Source organism: Medicago sativa, chromosome 1 (genome assembly GCF_051527215.1).
Source record: "Medicago sativa cultivar Bolivia chromosome 1, Bolivia_mono, whole genome shotgun sequence".
NCBI classification, from domain to species: Eukaryota; Viridiplantae; Streptophyta; class Magnoliopsida; order Fabales; family Fabaceae; genus Medicago; species Medicago sativa.
The window spans coordinates 81,880,961-81,899,440 of NC_140749.1; the positions used below are offsets into that span (position 1 = coordinate 81,880,961).

Here is an 18,480-nt window from a genome sequence, read left to right on the forward strand (position 1 = left end):
TGCAAGTTCAATATATATATGTATTACCAGCAGTGATGAGTGATGCCATAATTCAATTGATTATGCATATCTGTGCAGTGGTTACTTGTATTTGGTATTGTTTTTCTTTGATTAAGAATAATTACTTTTGCCTATAAAAATTGTTTATTGAAATTGTTTTTGTCAAAGTCCTTAGAAAAGATGGTTCAACTTGCTTGTTGGGTCGCTTGGATGGGCTCTGTTTTTTTTAAAATTCAACCTAAAAAATGCAATGAATTGTTATATATAGTATCTTGTAGTTGTTCATTTAAGATAAATGCTTGTCTTAAATCATGTTATTATCTAATGATGGGGAACAAAGGGGTTCGTTTTCTCCATTTTTAAATGCATGCTTGGACAGAAAAAAGCTACTTCAAAACCAATGGTTACGACTTGAACAAATTTTACACTTGAATTCAAGACGTAACCAAATTCCCCTGTTTCTATTGCATGCATACTCTCAACATAGGCCACGGTTGAAAAGGCCCAACAACTGCCTGTATTTACAAATTCATAAAAAATAATTAACCAATCAATGTTATCCCAAAGTTGTACCTATGAGAATATTTATTTACCAATGTTGTCCCACAACAAAAGAATTAACCAAAATAAAAAAGGCTCAAACAACATCAACTAACTATCTCCAAATAACCACTATTGTTGTGGCTTCAGATTGTTCTAATATTGTAGGGTTTTTTTCTTCTTAAGCTTAAACTATCTATCTCTTTATTATACCTAACAAAATAAGTTACAAAAACAAGACATATACAAAATTCATTGAAATAGAGAATACATTTATTGATAATATATGTTTTGTTAAGAACTATGAGTTTTGTGCATACATACCGCAACTTCCTTGCCTTTTGATTGGAGTTACTGGTTGGAGGAATAGAGGTGGCATTGTGATACTTGAAAGTATGCACCACACCGGGGAGAAATGCGTAAATGAGGAAAATAATGAAGAAGAATGATTGTATATATTTTTTTTAAAGGAAAATGAAAACTGGACTTCAATATTCACCATGGCTGGAATGTTACATGTGATATGCGATCTTGGTAGAAGCTAACAAAATATGGAGGAAATAACGTTTTTAACAATATGAAAATGACAAAATAATGCGGTAGTTTTAATGAAAACAATGGTTACAAAATTCATCAATTTGGTATCCATGTCAGCCACAATCACCTTTGACATGTTGTCTGCAGACTTCACAAGATCAAGCATCATTTGTAGAACCCATGTGAAGTTCTCTTCTTTTTCTGAAGTCAGAAAAGTATAACTGGCATAATATGTCTTCTCCTTTGAGTATACCCCAACTATCTCAGACAATGGCTTTCTATACACACTTGCTTTAAATGTGTAGTTCATGATCAAAACAGACGGAAAAGTGTTAAATAACTTCACAAATACATGATGAGCCCAAAATATATATATCCTGATTAGCAGTAGACTCACATCTGCTTCTACACTTGGGATCATATTTATGATCATCCAAACATTTGAACAGGTGTTTCATCTCTGACTTTTCAACTCTGATAGACTTCTTGAAACCTTTCACGTGCATTATACCCGTGCAAACCCCATAACTAACAATAGGCTTCACATCAACAAAAGTTTTAATTAAAGGTTTCACATCAACGAAAGCTTCAACAATAAATGGTTTCAATTCGAAGAAAGACTCAACAATATTTTATTTTGACTCAACATAATTATCAACTGTATTTTCGACCATAATTATCAATACACAACAAAACATTGCACATAAAAAATATTAAAAATTAATTCAATCAATAAATGCATCGCAAAAGAAAAAATAAAAAGAAAAAACCCAAAAACTGAGTAGGTACGATGGTTAATTGTCGTTCTTGGAGCGGTTTTTAATTTTTTTTTTTTTGAAGAGGCTAAAATGAATTATATTACCACATCAAAAGGTCCTCCCTAGCATAAGGTATGCCAGGGAAAAACACCAGAGTCTTGAAACAAATATATACAAGGGAAACCGGAAAAAACAGGGACTAAATAACGTCAAAATTATTAACCTATGCCCAAAATATTGAAAGGACTAAGCCTCCACCCATGATAGTTTAAGGCAAGAGATGGAATTTCGCCTTCAACCACATGAAAGACAACGACTTGATTTTATCTACGATCTGCAAAATTGAGCAATCTTTGCCATTGAAGAGCCTGTTATTTCTTTCTTTCCTGATTTCCCACGTAGTTGCATACCATAACCTGTAAAATTGACCGATGTCCTTTGAGACACCACCAACAACCGTAAATTGATTGAAATGATCCCCTACAGAGAAGGGAAGTACTGTCGACAAGCCCATCCACCTAGAAATATAATACCATATCGAACCAATTTTTTCAAGGCTCCATCAGGTAGAAAAAATTGACAGGTGGCTATGGACCTTGGAAACATCTCATGTCTATTCCGTCCGTAGTGCATATAAATTGCTCACTTTTCAATTGCTCACTTGAAACAGTCGGTTTTTAATGTAAACGTGTTAAAAGATGCAATTCATGTTTCTTGATGTCAAATGATTGTAGAAACCCTCTATCAATATTTTCTTCAATGATTTAAGGCACACTTTTTGCAACAAAAAAAAATGAACTTTTTTTGTTTTGGAAGGAATAGGGTAGGAAGGTGGTTATCCGTGAATGAATAATGTAGGACCGGTGAACCATGCCCGATATATCAGCAGGTCTGGAAAAAGAATTAATTGTCGCTGGTGAGCAAACGACAATTAAATATGTTCGTTGTTGAACTGTAGTTAATTTTCATTGATGGTAAAATAATCATTTAGAGTGTATGAGAGCAAAACATGGATTCCTAAAGAGCGATTTTCATTTAAATTTGGTATAAAACACTTTGAATGTGTTGCGAATTCGATGAGAAAACACACCAATAACAAACTTGATGTGTGGAGCAAGGAATAATCAAGCAACCAAAACAAAGTGTATGGAACAATTATAAACACAAGCCAAAAGTAGAAAACAGCGACAGAAAAGAAGAGAGAACACAAAAGAATTTGTTGACCCAGTTCGGTCCAAATTGACCTAGTCTGGGGGAGAGAGCAGCCCTCCGTTCCACTATATGATGAGTAACGTTACAAAAGAGATATCAATGGGTTACAAGAATAAGTCTCCCGCCTAATTCTACCCAAATCCCAGCCTCTTCCCGTAACCAAGAGACTCAATCATAATAGTGTTTCCCAAGGTGAATCAACCCTCAAACCCTAGTTTGTTGCCAAGAGACAAACTCTAGTTTGATTTCTAAACCCTTGTTTCAGCCCCCTCTGTCTCCAGGTTTACACTGATACAATGTCTATATTTATAGTAAAAGAAACCTCAATAAAACTAGAACAAATCTAGGCCCGAAAATATGTTTCTGTTTTATTTTCTACTGTTAAAATCGGCCACCGTGCTCACCAAATCGGCCACCGATTTTTGCCGAACCAACAGACATAAAAAACAGAATCCAAAATCGGCCACCGTGCTCTGAAATCGGCCACCGATTTTCTGCAACCAGAATTCCAATTTCTTCAATTTTGAGGCACTTTCATAATAGAATGATATTTGTGGGTTGACCCATTAAGTTCAATCCCTAGTGCCTTGATCCTGGAAGCTGTGTTGGCTAGGTTATTGCTCATCTCACCAACAAAATTCTTCTCCAACACTTAATAAAGACCTTCAATACCCCCTAGATCGAATGGGATTCCTACTGGTTGGGGTTGGCCATCTTAACATGTGTAAGAAAGAAATCTTTATTGAAAATATTACTTTTCTTTTATTAATGAAATTTAGATTTAGATTAGAGAATGCACAAACAATTATACAATGTATAAGAGAATCATTATCCCGTTAAAGTTTTTTTCTTAAAATTTACGTATAACTTATTAATTATAAAATTTCACACTTAATTCAAGTCACAACCATTGGTTTTGAAATAGTTTTTTTTTCTGTCCAAGCATGCATTTACAATGGAGGGTAAACCCTTTTTCCATCTGAAAGTTTATTGTTTGATAAATATTTCAGTTTGAAATTAAATTATGAAAAGTTTAAGTGTTAATAGAAGGAAAAAAAACGGGAGTGTATAAAGTGGCTCCTAGCCTACACTCTACTCAATTGGTAAACCATTTTGCCATTTGAAAGTTTATCTTGGTAAATCATTTTGGCATCTGAAAGTTTATTTTTTGATAGTTTATTGAATGACACGCTACTATGACCATATATAATGAAGCATTTCATTTTAAATGTTTAAATGATTCTAACGTAAACACAGTTTACAAAGTTGTTAATCATCAAATTTATTTATTTTTACTACATTAATCATCAAATTTAACTAATAAATACGAGTCCATTGATTGTCATTTATAATTGTTTGAAAATATAGTATGATAGTTAATATTTTTGTGTGGTGAATTTTGAATACTACAAGCAGTATTATTTGCCATCGGGGCTGGCCCTAGGCATTGGCCGGGAGTGCGTCGGCCTAGGATCCATGTCCGTAGGGGCTCAATTTTTTTTAATGGGGATGTATATAGCAATAATTGGTTTATAGGGGGCATATATAGCAATAAACGTAAAAAGGGCCCAAACATTGACTAGATATCAATCCATCAGTCGTTTCACCCTTTTTTTACAACCCAACAGTATTTCATTTTAACACCCCCCGACACAACACTTTCATTTTCACCTCCAACATTTCATTAGGAAAACGCAAAGTTTAGAAGTAAAACGTAAATTTCAGAAGCAACGCGTAAAATGCAAAATATCTACTCCTTTCTAGAGAGTAAATTTTTTTTGTTTTATTTTGAGGATTCTTTTTTATGTTTCAGATTGAAACTAACTTGAATTTGTATTTAGACTTCGTCATATAATATGACTTTCATCATGAAAGTTTCATGTTAGATACATCAAATTTGGTCTTGTGTGATTTTTGATAAGTAACATATCATATTCTATGGGCAAATGGTAAAATGTTTTCATGTTACTGGCTATGAGGGAAGTGTATTTTATATTATTATGGATTTATGGTGACGAATTATTATGGATTTATGGTGACTAATGATAATGAGCTCTTTGAGAAATTTTACAGATAATAAATCAATTCAATTATCAAATCAGATAATGAAACTTATATAAAATTTGGTATGTCTCTATCATTTTGTTGAGTTTGGTTTGGCTCGCCCAATTATTATTTTTTGTTTTGTTATTCTTTTTTATTAACAATATATATAACTAGATGCATTTGACACACGATGTTTTGGAGTGTCAGCATAGTTGTGATTTTAAAATATCATATCGTAGTTACCGTCATAATTAATGCATATCTCATTCACCATTTATAAAAAAAAAAATATTATGATCTATTATATAAGAGGCTTTTTTCTTAAATTTGATTTAAGACCCATAAAATGTCAGGAACATGCCTTTTGCTACATTAATCATCAAATTTAACTAATAAATAAAACTAGTTCATTGATTGTCATTCATAATTATTTGAAAATATAGTATGATGATAGTTAGTGATCTTTTTTTTTGTTGAATTTTGAACTATACGAAGGAGTATTATTTGTCATTATTGCTCTTTGTATGCACCAACCGCTTTTGAGTTTTGACTAGGTAATAGCAAGTTTCTCTCATTAAAAAAAAGGTATTAGTGAATTATCTTTTTTTAGAGGTATCTTTCTTTTTTTTTCCTTTTTTTGAGCAAGAATTTTCTTATATTATTCAACTATCAATTTTTGTTCCTAAAAAAACTATCAACTTTTGTTAGGGATGACAATTGGACCCAGACCCTATGGACACCCGCAAAAAATACCTGCTATGGGTAGAGTAAAAACCCGCTTTCATGGGTCCGGGCTTGGGTATGGGTAATTACCCGCAAATTTGAATGGGTATGGGCAGGGGTATGGGCACTGTACTACCCCGCTCCGCAATATTTATATAATATGATAAATAATTTATTTATTTTTTGTGTACAATTAATTAATTTATTTAACTATTTAAGCCTAACCCTAAAACATCTCAATGCAACTTAATAAAAACTTTAGTGACAATTTATTATGACTTTAACATGCAACTACAACTTTTTAACGTATAACTGATGTAAAGTATCTATTTTTTCTCTCTTTCTAAGGATATTTTGGATGTTTTTTATTTGGTTAAATACTACGATTCATAATATTTTATTAGTTGATTTGAAATTTTTTGGATCATAATTTTATTTCAATTGTGGTGTTTTTAATTGTCTTTTCATGGTTAAAGTGCGGGTAATGGGTGCGGGTATTGACATTTAAGTACCCATAGGGTATGGGAAAGGACACTAAAGTTGTTGCCTAACAGGGTACGGACACGGGTACATGTATTTTTTACAAACGCGGTTATGGAGATGGGTACTATAGTACCCTGCCCATTGGATACTCATTGTCATCCCTAACTTTTGTTATTTATTATATTGTATTTTAATTCTAACTAGTCTTTTTCTATGGTCACTTACCAGGCCACAGGATCAGTAGAAAGTTGCAGATTAAATGCCGGCCAAATATTATTGTGTGTCTTACGTACACCTAAAATCAATTTTGCTAATCGAAAAATTATTAATTAATTCATTCTTTTTTTGTCAAGTAGCCTAGTAATTGAAGCTCACACATTTTAAATGTGAAAAAGTGTGGTGTCTGAGGTTTGAACCCCGGTCCATGCATATAATATACAACATCTCTACCAACTAAGTTAAGTTCACGAAAATTATTGATTAATTAAGTCTTTTTTTTGAAATAATTAATTAATTAATTAAGTCTACTTGTTCCAGTTAGTCAGTATACATGGGACAAATAAAAAATGAATTTTGAAAGTAAAAAATAGGGCAAGTGTAGTAAAAAGTAGGGCAAGTGTAGTACGACCATGTTGCTGGAAAAACCTTTTGTCAACATTACACATTATGACACGTGATGGAGGAGAAACCCACTGGTTCCTGAAAACATGCAAATTAAAAATCAAAGGAAATAACCAAGTAGAGCCTTTGACATATGGTGGCAACTCATTTGGTTTGCTGGTATTTAATCGGTATATATAGAAATAAGGTGGTTCAATTAAGTAATGCAAATGGAGATAGTTAGTTGAAGGCAAAAGAAAAATGCAAATACTCTTTATCCATCTAGCTGGCTTACCAATCATGGTCAATACTTCCAACTGATCAAAATCAGTAAAACTAAGGATCGTGTGCACAAGTATATGGAAATAGAAACCCTAATAAAAAAAAAAAAAAAGGAGATAGAAATAGTAGCTCACATTCATATCATTAATCTCGTGTTTGTTAGCAGCCATATGGGGAGAAAAAAATACATTGCAATCAATCAATCAAAAGAGCCCTTAGCTCAGTATAAAGAAATACTTATCTGAGTACAACCATAAATCAAATTACCCAGTACATACATAAATAAAATTATAATTTAGTTATATTATTTAATTTCTTTCCTTTAATTTTTTTTTAATTTGTACATGTTCGATTAATTTTGATTTACAGTTGTGTCCAAATAAGACTTGATCAAAATTAAGACTCCACACTACTACAAAGGAGAATAAAGACAAGATTATATAAAAGGGTGCTAGAGGAGACTGAGCAAAAAATAGGGCAAGTGATTGTACGTGCCATAATAAACAAACCACGGTTATCCCAGAGGTGCATGCCAAGTGTAGTTGAACCATGTTGCTGGAAAAACCTTGTTTCAACATGCAAATTAAAAATTAAAGGAAATAACCAAGTAGAGCCTTTGGCATATGGTGGCAACTCAATTGGTTTGCTGGTATATGTATATCTGGCGTTCCAGAAATTAGGTGGTTCAATTGTTGAATTAATTAAGTAATGCAAATGGAGATAGCTCTAACTGAAAAGTGATCACTATTTCAAATTGATCAAAGTCAACAAAACTGAATATCATACAAATATCATCAATTATGTACAAGGATAGTGGGCACAAAGTATGTGGAAATAGTGTAGCTCAGTCTCCTCTATGCTCTCCAATGGGTGTGGAGTCTTGGTTATATGGCATAAGTGAGGAGTATGTTATGGTTCTACTCAATTGGAATGGAAATGCAAACAAAATTCAACATTATTCTATTGATTCACCCAAAGAAGCATTGCAACTTGGTAATTACAATCTTTGTTGTCTGTTGATAGAGAACAATAGGTACATAAGAAAATGCTGGAACTATTAGAAAAAGAAGAATAGAATAGAGAGAGACTAGGGATTGAGAGACATAAAGAGAAGTTACATCACACATATTTCAAGAGAGAGAGAGACAAGTTACATCACACATAATGTCTTATTTCCTTTGCCTTCTTTTATTTATATGAGTTCACGTTCTTATTTTCTATATTGACTCTTTCATCTCTTTGACTCGTTACAGAGTATAATTGAGATATTATTATGAGGGTGTTATATATTTTATTTTTTAATTTAATATTCTCTCCCGTGAAATTGCTTGCAGGAATGTAGCTATTTTGTACTTTGGGAAAGTTCGTCAAATAATGTTTCGCACATTTGAAACATTATTGAAAAATTATGGATACTTAATTTACCCAACATTCAATAAAAATTAGTCATGTGAATAAATTTACAAGTGTGGTACCTATGACCTGATTTTTTAGTCTACTTGCAAATTGCAAATTGAGTCATATGACTAATTTTCATTGAATTTTTGGTAAATTACTCATAATTTTTAGTCTACTTTTAAATGATAAGAATTATAGCTGATTATTTTTAAAAGTTCCAACAGACAATCAAACACTAAGTTTGAATGTGAAAATATCATTTATGTATAAGAAAACATAGTTATTTTTTTGGATAGTAAAACATAGTTATTTTTGTATGGTCACAATATTAAATATACCATGTTTAGACACATACAAAAAGACTTTTTTTTTTCCACAAAAAGACTTTTTTTTAAGGAGAAAAAAAACTTATATTTTGGAGATATGTAGCTCTTTGTGTTTCTAAGCACTATAAATTTAGTTTGTGACCATGCAAGCAAGACTTGTTAAAAAAACAAGTTAATGACATCCAGAAAAATATTTATTTGAACACAAGCACAAATAAAAAATTAAAATAATAATTAAATAATGTGACTAAATTCTTTTTTATCTATTTTTTGTAGGAGAATGGTGACTAACTTGTGGAATTATGGGCTCATTATTATCAGGTGGGTAAATATGTTCATGATTATCTCATGTAAGTGTGTAGAAAAAAATTATTTGTATTTGTGTCCAGCTTGACATCATGCATTGTGCATAGTGACGGTGTTGATGCTCTCCATTCCAAACCCCATTGGAAATTTGTGACATGGCTGCTGATGCATAAGATCTACAGAAATATCATGTGCATTCTATCTTGAAAGGAAAATCAAAAGATTTGCGTTGCGGATCATATGCTTTTACTACCATTTTCCAAATCCATTGATTATTATTTTCTTTGACAATTAGGACGGACAAAAATATGAAATTCCTTAATCTTTCGCATGAAAAATTGGAGCTATAGTGACTTAGCCTTACTCAGAAACTTCTTGGTGTTGTATTATTGAACAAAGTACAAACGGAGATCGACTATTTTCTATGTAATATTGCAATCCACAATGCATGTCGTGTAGAAAAAGAAAAACTAAAAAGAAAGTGGAACAAATAATCCACAATTTGCATTTGAAAAATTATGGATAAGAAATTTACCCAACATTCAATGATATTAGTCATATATTTTTTTTTATGGTGGTCGGGGTTTGAACCCCGGATCTTGCATATATTATGCATTGTCCCTATAAACTGAGTTAAATTTACGAGGATATAAAATTAGTCATATGAATGGATTTACAAGTGTGGTACCTATGAACTGATTTTTTTAGTCTACTTGCGAATTGCAAATTGAGTCATAAGACTAATTTTCATTGAATTTTTGGTAAATAACTCATAATTTTTAAAATGCAACTTAGAAAAACCATATTAAAAAGAATAAGTATTTTAAAACTTTCCTTAAAAAAAGTATTTTGAAACTTAGCTAACTATTAAAAAATGGTTGGATTTTGAAAGTATTACCTGCAATAATTTTGTCATTTTTTTTTTTGGTTCAAAATCTTCAGTTTTCACTTGTGGTAAGAAGCTCTGGTCATCCAAATTCAACAGAGATATAAATAAGAGCAAATAGTCACTTTAGTCCCTGGCTCCGTACCTCGCTGTCACATAGGTCCCTGACTCAGGATTAAATACAAACAAGTCTCTGACTCTACACTTCCGTTATCACTTTAGTCCCTGCCGTTAAAAAAATCTGTTAAGTGATGATGTGGCACGCTGACAAGGAGTATGACGTGTCACAGGGACTAAAGTGAAAGTAAAAAAATGGTCACTTTGGTCCCTGAATCGAAAATCAATATCCTCAATTTACTGTTAGATCCCTGATTGTGTATACTTACTGTCAGTTAGGTCCCTGAATCGAAAATTAATATCCTCAATTTACTGTTAGGTCCCTGACTGTGTATACTTACTGTCAGTCAGGTCCCTGATAGTAAACACGAAATTAGGGGTCAAAATCCAAATGCACGTCTGAATGAACTACAAATGCTTACATCTTTCATGCCAACTCCAAGGGGTCCGAGGCCAACTATGTGATGTTTGTTAGTTTATTTATGTACCGAAATTGCTAAATTATAAGCACAACTGTGGTGCGATATTTTGTTTAATATTTTGCTGAATCATTATGTAATGACTTGCTGAATTATATGCTCAAATATGGTGCAATCTTTTAATTACTCTATGGTTGACATTAATGACTTAATAGTTATGTTATGAAAACATTTGTTATTAAACTATGGAATCATTTTTATAAGTGTTATAATAATATTTTGATATTTAGCACAAATACCTTAGTGTTGAGTAAGTAACATGTTAAACTAACAACTTACCAATGATCTTAGTGAAATTTCGTGTTTAATGTCAGGGACCTAACTGATAGTAAGTACACACAGTCAGGGACCTAACAGTAAATTGAGGATATTGATTTTCGATTCAGGGACCTAACTGACAGTAAGTACACACAATCAGGGATCTAACAGTAAATTGAGGATATTGATTTTTGATTCAGGGACCAAAGTGACCATTTTTTACTTTCACTTTAGTCCATGTGACACGTCATACTCCTTGTCAGCGTGCCACATCATCACTTAACAGTTTTTTTTAACGGCAGGGACTAAAGTGATAACGGAAGTGTAGAGTCAGGGACTTGTTTGTATTTAATCCTGAGTCAGGGACCTATGTGACAGCGAGGTGCAAAGTCAGGGACTAAAGTGGCTATTTGCTCTATAAATAAAGTATGACTCAATCTTGTTTACTGATCAAAATTCAATCTCTGATTCTCTTAAATAATAATTATTATTTAACAAAAGTTCGTTAACCATTTGAAGTCAATCAATTAGTTAGATTTAAGAATATATTTCGTTTACATATAACTAATTCACATAGAATTTGTAGTGATTTTTTTTTTATAAGAAATTCCTGGCGTATATTAGACATTTAATTTTTGCTAATTTAATAGGAGTTACTAGCTTATAGTTAAGATGTAATTTATTTTTTCTTGAGTTCGTCACTCTCATTTAAAAATAAAGAATATAAGTTTTTTTTTTAAAAAAGAACAAAGAGTATAAGTTAGTATGTTGAAGTGGGTGAACAATTAAATAATAAATGATTCCCTTAAAAAAATTAAATAATAAATGATTAAAAGTCAAAAGGTTTATATACAGCAAAGCAGAAAATAGCAATAAAGACCACTTCCTTGCAGAAGGTTGTGTGTTCGATTCCCTCTGCCGATGTGAGGGCAGTGTTGGTGGGTGATCTGTAAATACCTCTATAAGTGTCCTTTGGGCCTGGAGGCGTGTCCTGACCCTGGTGGTGACCGGAGCCGAACCCACCTAAACTTTTTGTAACAAAAAAAAAGAAAATAGCAATAAAGCGCCGGTTAGGAATATCCGATCACCAAAGTAATACTAATTCAATCTACAGTGTTTTGTCGTTTAGGAAATTTGATTTGATTAGTATTACTTTTTAAAACTTGTTTCTGTTTGGTACTATTTAGTTTTATGATATGATACCATTTACATAAAATTAACTTATAAATTTGAAAGCTTATGGCCAAGGATTAAGCTTTTCAAATTTGTCACACTCTCAATGAGTTATATGTGCATTGCCTTTTTAGTCAAGTTTAGAATAATGTCTATAAGTGAACTATCGATAATACTTGATCTTTCGGTTGAGTTTCGTTTGTTGCTTACGGTGGATAATATGGGTGTGCTTGTCATCTCGGCCGGTAGTTCTTTTTATGTTTATGTTTTTGCCTTTGTCTTTATAATTCCTCATGTAACCAAAAATAATAGGCTTAATAGCAGTTTTGGCTCCTTAAGTGTCAGGAAGTTGCGATTTTGGTCCCCTAACAAAATAAAATACAATCCAGCCCCTTAAGTATTGCCCATTTTGCAGTTTTGGCCCTTCAGACCAATTTTAACCAAGTCAATGCTGACGTGGATACCATATGTGTAATTTTTTTATTTTTTATTTTTTTAATTATTAAAAAATAAATAAATAAATAATATTTTTTTAAAAATAGTCAAATTAATTTTTTTATTCTTATAATCCTTTTGCTTCTTTGACTACTTTTATCTCCCACGGAATCATATGTACACAAATGAAAAAGTCTCTCTAATCACAATAATTTGAACGCAATATTTAAGCACATTCACATATTTAAAAATAGATAGAAAAAGAAAATGATTAAATAATATATTTTTAAAATAATTACATATTACGTATTTTTGTATGTGTGTGTTCAAATATTGTGCCAAAATCATTGTGACAAGTATTTTCCGTAGGAATGAATTATAATTATGAGAGTGCAAGCTAGATACTATCCATGCTTGAGTTATCACTTGACCATTATACAAAAGAAAAACTAAAATCAAAGAAAACTGAGGGTGCCCTTTCACATAACTCAAAACCATGAATATTTTTTTATTTAAAAAAATAATAATATCATGAGTAGGTGAATCCTCCTAGCACAAAGTCTTAGAATGGATGGAGGTACATGTTTTTATTTTGCCTATAAATAGAGCACAATATGGTTACGAAAATAATCAAGCAAACAAACAAATAACTAAAGAAAGAAGGAAAAAATCATTAGTTCTAATCAAAAAATGGGAAATTCCTACATTACCAAGGAGGATAACCAAATTAGTGCTACCTCAGAACAAACTGAAGACAGTGCATGTCTTTCAGCAATGGTACTTACCACTAATCTTGTTTATCCAGCAGTGTTAAATGCTGCTATTGATCTCAATTTATTTGAGATCATAGCTAAGGCAACACCACCTGGTGCTTTCATGTCACCATCAGAAATTGCTTCTAAATTACCAGCATCAACGCAGCACTCGGACTTGCCTAATAGGCTTGACCGGATGCTGCGTTTGCTTGCTAGTTATTCTGTTCTTACTTCCACTACTCGAACCATTGAGGATGGTGGTGCCGAGAGAGTTTACGGACTCTCAATGGTCGGGAAATACCTTGTCCCTGATGAAAGTAGAGGTTATTTGGCTTCATTTACTACATTTCTATGTTATCCTGCATTGTTACAAGTTTGGTAAGTTATTTATTTCTCATTTCTCATACATATATAAAATCAAGGGATAGTGACTTGGATAAATAGTTTAATTAAATATTCACCTATTAAACATATGGAGGATATATAAGTTATAAAGGTAGCTTTATAAAAAATAAAAAAAAGTTAATATAAATAATGTTAAAGAGAAAGTGATAGTTTAAGCTAATTGTAGCAATTAGGTATTTAATCTTACTTTTGTTCCAATTATGGTCTAAGCTTTAGTTTCTATCCAGGATGAATTTTAAGGAAGCGGTGGTGGATGAAGACATTGACTTGTTCAAGAACGTTCATGGAGTGACAAAGTATGAATTCATGGGAAAGGATAAAAAAATGAACCAAATTTTTAACAAATCAATGGTTGATGTATGTGCTACAGAGATGAAAAGAATGCTTGAAATATACACTGGATTTGAGGGAATATCAACATTAGTTGATGTTGGAGGTGGAAGTGGAAGAAATCTTGAATTGATAATATCCAAATATCCATTAATAAAGGGAATTAACTTTGATCTTCCCCAAGTTATTGAAAATGCACCACCACTTTCAGGTATAACATGATATATAATAATTTTTCTCCACATATATCATTATCAACATGCCATCTTATACTAAAGTTTTACTTTGCATGTATATTATAATTAATAAAGTATATATTCCACCAACTTTTGTTAAGGGATTGAGCATGTTGGAGGAGATATGTTTGCAAGTGTTCCACAGGGTGATGCCATGATACTGAAGGTAAGTATATAAATATTAATTAGTTAGATCTAACTGATTAATTAATTACTTGAAACTTTATATAGATTAATTTATCTGATTTTTTTAATTAAAGTGCTAACTACAACTTTTTGTTGACTTTGTTTGCATAATTGTAGGCTGTATGCCATAATTGGTCAGATGAAAAATGCATAGAATTTTTAAGCAATTGTCACAAAGCTTTATCACCAAATGGAAAAGTGATTATTGTGGAGTTCATATTGCCAGAAGAACCAAACACAAGTGAAGAATCTAAGCTTGTTTCAACTCTTGACAATCTCATGTTTATCACAGTTGGTGGAAGGGAAAGAACTGAGAAACAATATGAGAAATTGAGCAAACTCTCTGGATTTTCCAAATTTCAAGTTGCTTGCCGTGCTTTCAACAGTTTGGGAGTGATGGAATTTTATAAATGAAGTAATTACAACAATAACTTTGAATTTTAAGATCAATGTGATAAGAGTAAAGTGAGAGAATAAAGGCCTTTTTGTGAGGTCATGTTGTTTTACAATGTACTTGTTATAATTCCTGCTATGATGTCATGTAATGTTTATGAAATTTAAGAAAAGTTGTTTTTTTGTGTTGTAAAAGTTTAAGTTTGGTTTAATTTGTGATTTTGGGAAGAATTTATTTTATATACTATATGAGAAATACTATATGTCACGAAATAATATTGTAAGTGCGGAAAAAATATTGAGGGGGGACTTAGATGAAGAGGAGGGAAAGGAAAGGTAACCCCTATCTTATTTGGAAGGGATGTCTTCCTAATTTGGGGAAGTAAAAAAATTATTTGAGAAACGGGATTTGGATGTTTTTGAAAAAAAATTCTAACTAATCTTTCACTCATTTTAGTGTGTGTTTGGGAAGGCGTTTGGAAGCTAGAAACCACTTCCCAATGCACTATTCACGCTTCCCACTGCTTAAAAACATGAAAAAGTAAAAGCTCCAATTTGGAGCGTTAGCCAAAACGTGGTTTAAGTAGGATTGCACCGCTGAAACAAACAGACTATTAATGTCTCAAACAAGAAATTACATAAATGAATTTATCATAAACCTTTCATTTCCTCCCTTCAATCCCCAACATAGCCTAAAGAAAAATCTTGTATCTTTGTAGGTTCTTTTTTTAATATGCAATTTGCCTTAAATATTTATGCATTTTTTCAATCATCAAAGGTGCAATAAATTTACTATATCTATCTATAGTTTAAATTGGAAAGAGTTTATCAAATTTATAACCCTTGGAGTACTATATACTCAAGACGATAGTGCATGGGTTGTAACTTGTCATAACTCATAAAAATATAAATTAATTTTACACAATACTTTTCCCTCCTTTATTTGAAAAAACAAATCTTATAATTTGTGTTGCAGCTACTAACTCTACCCTATAAAATGGGTTCTAACTATTAACACTTTCACTCACACACATGATTAGACATCTAAATTTACTGTGATTTGAGTTTTTCGATAGGGTGAGATCCAATGGATATTGGATAACCCTTGATTTATACCATATTAAAAATTAGGTTTAGTCTAATGCAATCTTATAAAATCAACTTATTTTTTTAGATATGTACAAACTAGCTTATAAACACACACGTATTATATGAAATGATCACCATAAATATATTTTTAGTCCCTTAAAAATATTTTATTTGTTTTTAATCTCTATAAAATTTGAATTAGTTTTTAGTCTCTATAAAATTTTAATTAATTTGTAGTACTTATCTTTTAGAAAAACCTATGTTTTAAGTCTATATCTTTTATAAAAATGTGTGTGTTTTTAGTTCTTCTCTGGGGACTAAAAGCACTCATTTTTATAAAAGATGTCGACTAAAAATGATAAAAAAAAAATAATAATAATAACGTTGACTGACCTTGAAAGATCCACATTTTTTTGTTTTCTACATAGGTTTTTTTTCACCGAAAATAGTTCTAATTTGAAGCACGTTGGTCACTAAATGTAGACATCTCGCTAAGTTGGGTTTTGAATATTGTTCTACAAAATAACTGTAACTTTATTTTACGGAAAAAAATTATTAGATCCGTCTCTAGTGAGAATATTTCCCACTTGAGAAAATATATGATTTAAAAACATGTGGACAATGTAGGTGTTTTGATGGCCAATATATATGGTACGGTAAAAAAAATTCAAAGAACAAGCTACTTTTGTCCTGCCAAATGCAAGAAAGGTGGTGGTTTTTTTCAAAAGGTTTTGCTTGTTTTGGAATAATACGTTAATTGACAATTGATGCGGTCAAAAACAACATACAATGACAATTGATTCAAAGGTATTGTGAGAATATTACATGATATGTAGAGCCACACAAATTTCCTGAGCAGGACGATTGGAAAGTGCTGTGAAAAAAATACTTTCATAAATTGCAGTGATTATTTTTTTAATGGCTATTTTCAAGTGAATCGATTGGTCTCTGGTTCAATATGGTATGAAGTACCCATAGTAATGCATAGTAGGTTTGTGGAAATAAACATAACTTACATATAATTATTATTATTATATGTAAATCACATGAAAACCATAGTTAGACTAAAAATGGGGAAAAAATCATTTTAAAAACCAGAATTTGAACAATATTACATGAATTTTTCTTAACACGTCTAAATATGAAAATTTTACATTAATGAAATTTTTCTAGAAAATCAGAATTCAGGTTTTCCTGAACAATTTCTCTTAAAAATCATTAATCGCTTGAGTTCAATATCTTGGTTGATAACAACACATATTTAATGACAAAAATCATGAAATAGTATTGGTCTTGGTTGGTTGGAGAGTGTGATTTTGACTATCTTCTTTGCACGCCGTGTGCTTAGTTGAGAGCTGTTTAGTGAATTTTGCCTTTGAGAGAAATACTGTGATGGAATGGATCAATAAATGAGTGAGTAAAAAAGTCAAAAGTTTTATAAAAAAAAGAATACAACAGAAACAAGCAGACCAAAATAAATAAAACTACTTACTACTTTGCTCTTTCTTTTGTTCATTTGACTAATATTTGATTTGATTAGTGATGCAATGGATTAAGATCATACTTTTATATACCTACCCGCACATAGTTAAATAACTTCTCCAGCGAAACGAAAAGGTTAATTAGGAAAATCATGCATGCATGGATACCAATTCAAAATAACAGCAGGTATATATGACTCAAATAATAACAAAAAAGAAGGATTGATTCAAACCAGAAAAGTTTATTTATATTTAAGTCGTTTATAAGGTCTCCTAGGTCTAGGTCTAATAAGTCTATCCATTTAAATAAATATAAAAGTAAAAACTCAATTCAGACTTTCACAATTTTATCACGATTTAATTTAGTCTTGACAAAACTAAAACTCAAACTAATTTCTAACGTTTGTACCATGAAAAAATTAGTCTCTCCACTATAATGAATCAAAGACTAGTTTGTCTCCGATATGAAAATATCGAAGACTAATTTGAGTTTAAATTTTATTGTTTTTATTATTATCATTATATTATATTTTATAACAATATTACGTTGATCTGGGTGAAACTAGATTATGATCTCTTAAGCTAGATCTCGAGTTTGAGCCAAAGGAAAAAATGTGATTAGAAAGAAAGACCCCACTAAAGATGGTCAAACATGTTCTCCCTTAGCCATCGACAAAATCAATAAATCCTTATAATAAGATCACATGTTTATTGAGTTTTTTAAATAATTTAAATGGGTTAATTACACTTTTGGTCCTCTCATTTTGACCAACTCACAAAAATGGTCCTGACTCTTTTAAATTGAACAAAATCGTCCCTAAACTATCATGTTTTTGCAGTTTTAGTCCTACCTCCTATTTTCAAACTCCAGAAACGCAGAGAAATGACAGTTTTAGGCAGTTTTAGACCTACACCTATGCTCAACCATGAAATCAACAAGGAATAAAGCATGTGGGTACAAGGAATCTACTCTATTCAGCACACTAACCAAAAAACCCTAATTTGAAACATATCTTAGAAATTAGCGTTTTTTTGGTTAGTGTGTT

General features: G+C 31.5%; 1 protein-coding gene across 1 annotated transcript; it reads left to right on the forward strand.

Moving 5' to 3' along the window:
- The first annotated feature begins 13,187 nt into the window (after positions 1 to 13,187).
- On the forward strand, positions 13,188 to 15,059 carry LOC146958118 (isoliquiritigenin 2'-O-methyltransferase). The gene is made up of 4 exons (XM_085741303.1): positions 13,188 to 13,692; positions 13,947 to 14,260; positions 14,387 to 14,451; positions 14,589 to 15,059. Exons 1-4 carry the CDS (start codon positions 13,250 to 13,252, stop codon positions 14,883 to 14,885), a joined length of 1,119 nt encoding a protein of 372 aa, XP_085597429.1. The 5' UTR covers positions 13,188 to 13,249; the 3' UTR covers positions 14,886 to 15,059.
- The last annotated feature ends 3,421 nt before the right edge of the window (positions 15,060 to 18,480 follow it).